The sequence below is a fragment of the Phyllopteryx taeniolatus genome, chromosome 16, assembly GCF_024500385.1.
Source record: "Phyllopteryx taeniolatus isolate TA_2022b chromosome 16, UOR_Ptae_1.2, whole genome shotgun sequence".
NCBI classification, from domain to species: Eukaryota; Metazoa; Chordata; class Actinopteri; order Syngnathiformes; family Syngnathidae; genus Phyllopteryx; species Phyllopteryx taeniolatus.
The window spans coordinates 59,029-69,221 of record NC_084517.1 but is presented as its reverse complement, the minus strand read 5'-3'; the positions used below and the strand labels follow the sequence as shown (position 1 = coordinate 69,221).

Sequence of the window (10,193 nt, the reverse complement as noted above, 5' to 3'; positions counted from 1 at the left end):
TCTGGTTTGGTGCTGCTACAAAAAAGGACAAACTCCGACTGCAACGGACAATCAAAACTGCTGAAAGGATTGTCGGTACCCCCCTACCCACCCTTGAGGACTTGCACGCTGCCAGAACTAAGACAAGGGCGTGCAAAATCCTCTCGAACCCTCCCCACCCCGGTCACCAGCTCTTCCAGCTCCTTCCCTCAGGTAGGCGCTACCGATCAATGCAAACTAGAACTAGTAGACATTCCAACAGCTTCTTCCCTCTAGCAATCAACTTCTTAAACAGCTAACCTATAATTCCATTACAACAAGCTGGCAATTTTTTTACTTGAGTTCGTTGTCACATTTCTGTGGGGCCAATTATGTATTATTCGTGCACTCGCTGTTGATGTCTCGCCATGAGGCACTATTTGCATATACTGGCCACTCATGCCAGAGTAGCATCTGCTCCATTTGCACACTGATTGAGGAGTATCCGTAACATTTGCACAACCATTGTCCCAGATTATCGCACTACTCGTCACTTTAAACCGCATACACTCCTTGAAGTCTCAGCGCCCTTTGCACAATGGTCATTGCACCGGACTATTGCGATATTAGTCATTCGAACTGATCTAAGTGCTAGAGGACTATGCATCTTTTTGCACAATTGTTTTTTGTCAATGTCTTTATGTCTCCAAAGTGTTCTGTAAATTGACTGTCTGTTGTACTAGAGCGGCTCCAACTACCGGAGACAAATTCCTTGTGTGTTTTGGACATACTTGGCAAATAAAGATGATTCTGATTCTGAAATGCTTGACCGCTTAATTTGAAAATCATTAAAATAAAATTAAGTATGTTTTAGCTGGTCCTTCATGTCAAATTAACGAGAACAGGAATCCCCAGCTATATGCACTCACTCCACGCTCATTCTACCAATCTCACATCACAAGTCAGTTTCCTTTGCCAATGTACGTCTGTACTTTGTTTCGTGTTTTTCCCCTATAGATTCCCCATGTTTGATTATTGAATTTTCCATAAAATTCACTACCTGCATTGTTGTGTGTGTTTGTGTTCGAGAAAAAAAAAAACTCTGGACGTCGAGAATTCATCAGTTTGTGTAGCAACCTTCAGATTATGAGACTCATGGAAAGGTTTCTCGTTGTTTTTCCTAAATTGTATCCACATAAAAAATCGACGTGGTTCCCCTCTTAAATATAAAATAGCTTGATTTATAACACTGTAATTTAAAATTACGATAAACCGGTAGCGACGCAGGCTTCGCTTCCAGCTCATTCTTTTCTCCTAAATTAATTACATTTTTATTTAATCCATATACGCTACACCTTACTTGCAATAACTGCATCAAGCCTGCAACCCATTGACTTCACCATACTGTTGCATTCTTCATTTGAAATGCTCTGCCAGGCCTGTACTGCAACCTCTTTCAGTTCATGTTTTTTTCTGGTAGTTTCTCCCTTCAGGAGGTAAAATGCATGTTCTATTGGGTTAAGGTCTGGTGAGTGACTTGGCCCGTCTAAGACCTTGCACTTTTTCCCCTTGAAGTCCTTTGTTATGTTTTGGGTCATTGTCTTGTTGCACGATGAAGCTTCTCTCGATTAGTTTGATGCATTTTTCTGTAGCAGACTTCAGAACTCATTCTGCTGCTACATCATGAGTTACATCATCAATAAAGAGGAGTGAGCTTGTTCCAGAAGCAGCCATGAAAGCCCAAGCCATGACATTAGCTCAACCATACTTCGCAGATGAGCTTGTAAAGTATGTTTCAGATCATAAGCAGATCCTTTCTTTCACCATACTTTGGCCTTTCAATCACTTTAGTAGAGGTTAATCATGGTCTCATCAGTCAATAAAACGTTGTTCCAAAACGTTTGTGGCTCATATTTGTACTTCTTTGCAAAGTCCAATCTTGCCTTCCAGTTCTTTTTGCCAGGCATGCAAACACCAAAAGCATGAAAAAGGTGACAAAAAAAAAACATTGTAGGGGAGGTCTAGGGGGATCGCCCGGACCTCGCGGAGAATTTGTTTATTATTTTAACATAAATTAAGCAATGTGGAATTTTATTATTTTAACATAAATTAAGCAATCTGGAAGACTCTGAAGAGTACAATAAGGGGGAAAAAAAGTTCAAAAAGAAAAACTTATTTACACCATTCAAGCACATGATGTACAAATTTAAATTAAAAATTACGCTTTACACGATCAGGATTTTTGGGGCCGATCACCGATGAAAGAGTTTAAAAAAAACGATAACCGATCACCGATCCGATCACATGATGGAGGAATGTGTCTATTTAAATGACCTGTTCATTTACTGTATATACTTGTGTACTTAATTGCTCAAAAAATTATATTTACAGTAAATAATGTACCTTTGTTCCTCTGTTTATGCCAGTGAGGCATAGTGACAGACAGAACAAATGAATGGTCTTCTATTAGATGGCAGGAAATAAATACAGTAATTAATGTATCCACTTTTTGTGACATTTTTGTTTGTTGGTGTGCCGTGAGATTTTTTTAATTGTAAAATGTTCCTTGGCTCCATAAAGGTTGGAAATTACTGCTCTCGTCAGATCATGTTTCTATTCAGTCAGGTCAAACCAACATTACAACATGACACCCACGCGGCACGGTGGTCAACTGGTTAGAGCGTCAGCCTCACAGTTCTGAGGACCCGGGTTCAATCCCCGGCCCCGCCTGTGTGGAGTTTGCATGTTCTCCCGTGCCTGCGTGGGTTTTCTCCGGGCACTCCGGTTTCCTCCCACATCCCAAAAACATGTATTAATTGGAGACTCTAAATTGCCCGTAGGCATGACTGTGAGTGCGAATGGTTGTTTGTTCCTATGTGCCCTGCGATTGGCTGGCAACCAGTTCAGGGTGTACCGCGCCTCCTGCCCGATGACAGCTGGGATAGGCTCCAGCACGCCCGCGGCTCAGAAAATGGATGGATGGACTTCACCCACACCGAAACTTTAGAGCATAATTCAACAGAACGGCGGCATGTTTACGTACAACCGTTCGTGCTACCACTAGCTTGCTACGCTACATAACGTTTTTTTTTGCCTGCTTGCGAGCCGTATCGTATTAAAATACGGAAACATACCTCAAGCAAGCCTTAAACGAACGTCCTCTCCTGAGCACCGGTGACCACCACCACACGTTTCCCCCCATTTTGTTCTTACAAACACACGGCGCGGTCCATTATTGTCGTCATCCCATGGTAACGAGTGTATCCGGTCGCATTTGCGTTGACATGATGAAGCCCAGTGAGCCGGGAAAACAGGATTCGGTGGTATCGGAATACAAGACTTTATTGCAGTAGTCTGACATAGTGCAATCGGGAAAGAGAAAATTGGTCTTTAAGTCTGATCCGAGCATTACGTGTTGTCTGGTCCACACCGCCGAGGTTTTTTTTTTTTTTTTAAATAACTTTATTGGCCGTCAGATATTTACAGGACAACGCCCAAAGGCTAAAAATAAAATAGCTTTTAGATTCAAATATACTGTGCACGATGGCAACGCGTAGTAAATGTCTTTTGCGGAGCCGATCAATGACGTCATTGATCGGATCGGCGAATGACGACATTAAAGCCGATCAGCGATCAGCATAAAATGCTAATTATCGGCCGATACCGATAAGGCTGATAAAATCGGTGTAAAGTCTATCTGTAACATAGCAAAATGTGGAAAAAGAAGGGGTGTGACTACTTTCTCGTGGCATTGTAATACACAAGCCGCGATTTGGCCCTATGACACCATAATGAAAAGTCTAGCACTTTTAGCTAAAATCTTTAGAGCTCCAGATCGAGAAAATTTCTTGAAGCAAAGGTCCCGAAGATCATCTAGTGTGTATTTATTGTGATATAGATTTAAGTGGCCAGCCCAGTCGTTGTGTTTACATCTGCTTGTAATCATCATCTCGGTCAAATTCAAAAACCTTTTGGCATTTATTATTGTCAAGTAACACAGAACGACAGACCGTCCCCAAAAAATGTGACTATCATGGAAAGGTTTATTTCCATAATTCCATTCAAAAAGTTAAACTTGCATAGATTATATATTCAGGGCCCACAATTTCAAGTATTTATTTGTTTATTAAATTATATAAAATCAGTGTAAAGTCTAATAAAAATAAAATTTGCCTCACTTCTTTGCTTTTTTGTTCTGGCCTCTAGTTTGAGCCATGCCCATCTCCACCTGCACCTGATGCCTGCTTAAAGCTCTGCCACATGAATAGCATGTCCCTCTTTAAGCACTCTCTTTCTCAAAAAGACTAAGATCATTGCCTGTTTCACTTCATTTTTCACTATTACCAATTACCAATTTCAAAGGCTAATCACAAATGCATCCTCCAAGAAAATATTCAGTGCAATATTTTTCTGTTTTTATTGTCCAGTTCTGAATTTGAAGTTAGTTCATTCGGTGTTGTGACATAATCCCTAACATGGCTCCGTCGCTTAATACATTTAACATTAACATCTGTAAACTAATTAGATAATTCTAGCCATGTTTCCTAATTAATACAAGATGTACTAGCGGATCAACTCTTGTCGCCGATCTTATGTGTGCTTCTCGGTTCCGCTGGGACCACAACCAGGGCCAAGACCCGCAGCACCTCAACACGAAAATACAAAAGACCAGTGCAACAAATACGACACTGGCTGATCTGATGAGCAAAATGTTGCTTAAACGTAAGAATAGCAATAGAGTATGTCTGCTCCAGAGGTGGGTCGAGTAGCCAAACATTGTACTCAAGTAAGAGTACTGTTACTTGACAATAATGTGACTCAAGTAAAAGGAAAAAGTAGTCCTCCAAAAAAATTACTTGAAACAGTAAAAAGTACACAGCGAAATAATTACTCAAGTACTGAGTAAATAGTGAGTAACTTCAGATTTTTTTTAACCACAGCATGAACATCAATAAAAAAAATTACAAAATAAAATGTGAACGTGCAAATTCTGATGTTGCTGTGTGTGTGGGTGCGTATGCACAGTCAAAACTACAACAACACATCTGCAATTTACAGCACAGTGTTTTTTAAAGTTATAAGTGAGCTGAAATATCGACGTTTGGGCAGACAGTGCCAGACAAATCCTACAATACACGAAAGCTGCTGTTTTGGTTCATCTAAATGTAAACAAGAGAAGCGTGCCGTTGACTTCAGGGAAACGACGACCTTTCCAAAATGGTGGCCACTTAGGCACGACGATCAGCCGTGCTGGCTTAGCTAGTGTTAATACCTATGCCCAATAGAAGACTTTGTGTGAGGTCATGTGACTTTCTTGTGTCATTTGATTGGTGAACTAGACTTAAATTAAATTGGATTGGAGCAAACAGCGTCCAACGCAGAAGTTGTAGTCTCGCGCACGAAATAGTTAAGCAATAATTGATAAATAAAAGTAGCGAGCAACATTTAGATCATTGTAACGGAGTAAAAGTACCGTTACTTCTTAACAGCAGATGCGGCGGAAGTGTTTTTTTTTCTGGTCTCTTCAACTCCTGTGATTTATCCAAAGCAGGTCCTCGGGCCGATGCGCTCGCATATTAGTCCGAGTAATATTCAGAAATTACATCTGTATATGGATGGTGGATCTGTGGAATGGATCTAGCTGCCAGCATTCACAGAGTACGAAACAGCCTATTGACTTCAGCGACGGCGGACCTCCCCCCTGAGGAAAAACTCATTGAATCTTTACAAGTCACCTAAATACCCTATTTAGAGTTCAAAACGGGGAATTTCACAGAAAGGCGACTGATTTGCACGTATGTTTTGCTGAAGAGTTGTTTGCATCTTGTGATATGGCCTGTATATTTCTTCACTTGAAGTCTTCTTTGAATAGTGGCTTGTGATACCTTCACCCCTGCCCTGTGGAGGTTTGCAGGGATGTCATTGACTGTTGTCTTTGGGTGTTTCTTCACAGCTCTCACATTTCACTTATCAACTGCTGTTGATACCCTTGGCCGACCTGTTCAATGGCCGTTGCTCAGTAAGCCAGTAGTTTCTTTCTTTTTAGGACATTCCAAATTGTTGTATTGGCTATGCCCTATGTTTGTGCAATAGCTCTGATTGATTTACCCTCTTCTTTCAGCTTCAAAATACTTTGCTTTTCTCCCACAGACAGCTCTCTGGTCTTCATGTTTGCTTAACAGTATATGCAGTTTTCACAGGTGAAACCCAAAGCCAAAAACAAACACTAATGTTTAAGCAATCAATCTAAAATGCAACACCTGAGCAACTAGAAACACCCAGTCAAATGTTCCAATACTTTTGCTCACGTGAAAAGTGGGTGGCTTCTAATAAAAGGTGCTCTGCCCTGAGTTGTTTAACACGTCGCGATATAAATACCATGAAATAAAACCTGGAATTCTGAACTTTTGTCTCATATTCATCTTTTGATCTGAAACCCAAATGTCTTCAGTGTACAACAAAAACAAAGGAACTGACCTTGCCGTTCCAATACTTTTGGAGGGGACTGTATATAGTGTGCGTGTATGTGTGCATGTGTTGCGTGCATGCTAGCTCAGCCGGTGGAGCAAAAACACCATGTGAGGAAGTCTTCGAATAAGGAAGACGCTTTAACCTTCATAACATCCAAAATATTGGGCCGCTTGTTCAAATATTCATATCCTTTTTATATTATCTGAGGTCGAAGTGGGCATAGGTAGAGATGTCCATATAAATTTTGGTGACGATTGCTTGCTGTTTTGTGACATTAAGCTATGGGACGTTTTTCTCTATAGTGAGCATACAGAGGATTGCCAAAAGGTCTCCAATGAAATCGAACATGTGATTTCACCACGACACCTTGGTGACCTGGCAAGTCTCCAGGAGACGTCTCTGCAACCAGTGGAGACTCGAGTCGCCATCAAGTTGCCAACTAGTCTCAAGTAACCCGATTTCTCATTAAGACACTACCTCATCTGCCAGGTGTAAAAGACAAACTAGAGTAGCTTGAAAAAACAGCATCCTGGACATTTCCAATTCCAACCCAAATGATCATCCAAACCCGATAAAAGGACTTCAAAGATGACTTACATAAAAGTAAATTTGATGGCATGGGAACTTTAAGCAAGAGAGCCTTACTTTTCTTGTGTATTCATAATTACTCTTTATCCAATTACTCGATGGAACTTTCAGTTGAATACCCAAAAACTAAAATATTTGATATAGCTGGAGCCCTTCTGGTGAGTATAATTGACAAACTATGGTACAATGTCCAAATTACATCTTCACTCTTGACACCCCCCCCCCCCCCCCAAAAAAAAAACACAACTATCTTGATGTTGTTGCATTATCGTAAATTATTGTTAATAAGGTTTAAAAAAACATATATATAATAAATACTCAAACCTAAAAAAAGCAGTAGGTTAATTCAGATCCCGCAACCATTAATGAACTGGAGCCTGTCATTACAACAACGTTTTGTGAAAACCCCAGTAGGCCTCCTTCCGCCCTTATTTCCGGTGGGTCAAGCCTTGTTTTGTTTATTCTAAACTCAGTGTTGCAGGCATTACTGATGCATTTGAGGCTTAACTCAAAATACTTTGTATCGCGGGATTGGAGCTAACCGTTCAAGGCATTCTTACTTAACTCACAGGAAAATGCACATTCCGTGCGCAACCTTGTTTAGCATTGGCTCTACAACACCAACAACCGAACCTGACCGTTAGCATTAGCTTGTCTCTATAATTCTTCACAACAGTCGCGTCCATATTCCTGACCGGCCGCAGTATCTTACAAATATAATTACATGGTACGGACGTGCTTTTTGTAATGCAGGTTGTCTCCGTTTCGTAACCATAACCAATGCGAGATTAAACCACTTAACATTGTAGCAAGTAGGCAAACTAGGCCACAAGCCACTCGGTGCCTTAGCAGATCGCTAACGAAGATGCCCATACAAACTACAAGGTAAACTTTGGTTGGCGTGAGACTCAATAACGACAAAGATAGTCCATCATTCCGGAGAAACAGATCTATTTGTACCATGACATGAATAGTTGGTCTGATTCGTTAGCTAATATTTTAGGCAGTGGGGTTTCTTACGTCGTGTGGATCCTTTTTCCAGAACAATTGCGAGCAATGGCCGAAAGACTCTGTCGATGTCACATAATTCACTCCATTTCTGTCAGGAAAATCTCCATGTGAGCTGCCGGTGTTAGTCCTTGCATACATCGTTGTTGTAAGGTTCTTTGTATTTTGTAAATTTGGACCAGAGCCGCTTTGTCAGGATCTTCTTCGGTGAAGAAAAATATTTCTTCTTTGAAATAAGCGCTTTGGTTGTGGACAAGTGGAAGAATACGGTTCACTACTGCCTTCTGTTGGACTGGAGGGTAATAAGACGGAAAACGTAATACATTTAGAATGCTGTCCAGATGTATTTGAATTTGACTGTCCATCCACCCATCCATTTTCTGGACCGCTTATCCTCACTAGGGTCGATTTACAAATTGAAAGTAGATTTTAGTAAAATGGTCGCTGATGGTGCAGTGGTAAATTCGCCTGACTTCGGTGCAGGAAGCGTGGATTCAGTTCCCACTCAGTGACGGTGAGAATGTGAGTCTGAATGGTTGTCTGTCTTGTCTCTATGTGTGCTCTGCACTGACTGGCGACCGGTTCAGGGCGTCAACTGGGATAGGCTACAGCGCCCCGCGAACCTTAATAGGATAAGTGGTGTAGAATGGATTGGTTAAAAATGTTTTCCACCCAGGTATGTTTTTTGTCAAACTACTCTGAAAATACAAACTCATTATTTTGACTAGTTTGTCCTCATTAATCATATAGGGTTTATATATATATATATATATGTATATATATATATATATATAATTATTATTATAATTTTTAAAATATATATAATGTATATATTTTCCATCCATCCATCCATTTTCTGAGCCGCTTCTCCTCACTAGGGTCGCGGGCGTGCTGGAGCCTATCCCAGCTGTCATCGGGCAGGAGGCGGGGTACACCCTGAACTGGTTGCCAGCCAATCGCAGGGCACATACAAACAAACAGTCACACCTACGGGCAATTTAGAGTCTCCAATTAATGCATGTTTTTGGGATGTGGGAGGAAACCGGAGTGCCCGGAGAAAACCCAGGCAGGCACGGGGAGAACATGTAAACTCCACACAGATGACGTGTATAACATAAATAAAAACAGAATACAATGATGTGCCGATTATATTCAACCTATATTCAATGGAATACACTACAAAGACAAGATATTTAATGTTCAAACTGATAAAACACGTTTGTTTTTTTCACTCATTTTAAATTTGATGCCCGCGACACATTCCAAAAAAGCTTGGAGGGGCATGTTTACCACTGTTTTACATCACCTTTCCTTTTAACAACACTCAATAAGCGTCTGGGAACTGAGGACACTATTTTTTGAAGCTTTGTAGATGGAATTCCTTCGCATTTTTGCTTGATGTACAACTTCTGTTGCTCAACACTCCGGGATCTCCGTTGTCGTTGTAACAGACATGCTCTCGCCAGAACTCAAAGTTCTGAGGACCGGTGCTCAATCCCCGGTCCCGCCTGTGTGGAGTTTGCATGTTCTCCCCGTGCCTGTGTGGGTTTTCTCTGGGCACTCCAGTTTCCTCCCACATCCCAAAAACATGCATGATAGGTTAATTGAAGACCCTAAATTGCCCGGAGGTGTGAATGTGAGTGCGAATGCTTGTTTGTTTCTATGTGCCCTGCGATTGGCTGGCAACCACTTCAGGGTGTACCCCGCCTCCTGCCCAATGATAGCTGGGATAGGCTCCAGCGCTCCCGCATGAGGATAAGCGGCTCAGAAAATTGATGGATGGATATATATATATATATATATATATATATACACACACTTTATATATATCCATCCATTTTCTGAACCCCTTATCCTCACGAGAGTATCAGGCGTGCTGGAGCCTATGCCAGCTGACTCTGGGCGAAAGGCAGGGTACACCCTGAACTGGTTGCCATCCAATCGCAGGGCACATCTAAACAAATAACCATTCGCACTCACATTCACACCTACGGGCAATTTAGAGTTTTCAATTAACTTCCTATTCATGTTTTTGGGATGTAGGAGGAGTACCGAGGGAAAACCCACGCAGGGACAGCGAGAACATGCAAACTCCACACAGGCGACACCGGATTTGAACCTGGGTCCTCAGAACTGTGAGGCAGACGCACTACCACCTGCTGCTGCCT

At 41.4% G+C, this 10,193-nt stretch overlaps 1 protein-coding gene across 6 annotated transcripts in view; it reads right to left on the bottom strand.

Moving 5' to 3' along the window:
• LOC133465408 (zinc finger protein 646-like) overlaps nt 1-8,293 on the bottom strand; it is a 101,781-nt gene extending 93,488 nt beyond the window's left edge. For 3 of the 6 annotated variants that reach the window (XM_061748194.1, XM_061748200.1, XM_061748201.1), the window contains exon 1: nt 8,038-8,290. In XM_061748194.1, coding sequence (XP_061604178.1) covers nt 8,038-8,166 — 129 coding nt within the window. In that variant the 5' untranslated portion in view covers nt 8,167-8,290. Of the gene's footprint in view, nt 1-8,037 lie in introns of all 6 variants that reach the window. The other 3 variants (XM_061748197.1, XM_061748199.1, XM_061748195.1) reach the window with 3 other exon arrangements.
• Nucleotides 8,294-10,193: the final 1,900 nt, after the last annotated feature.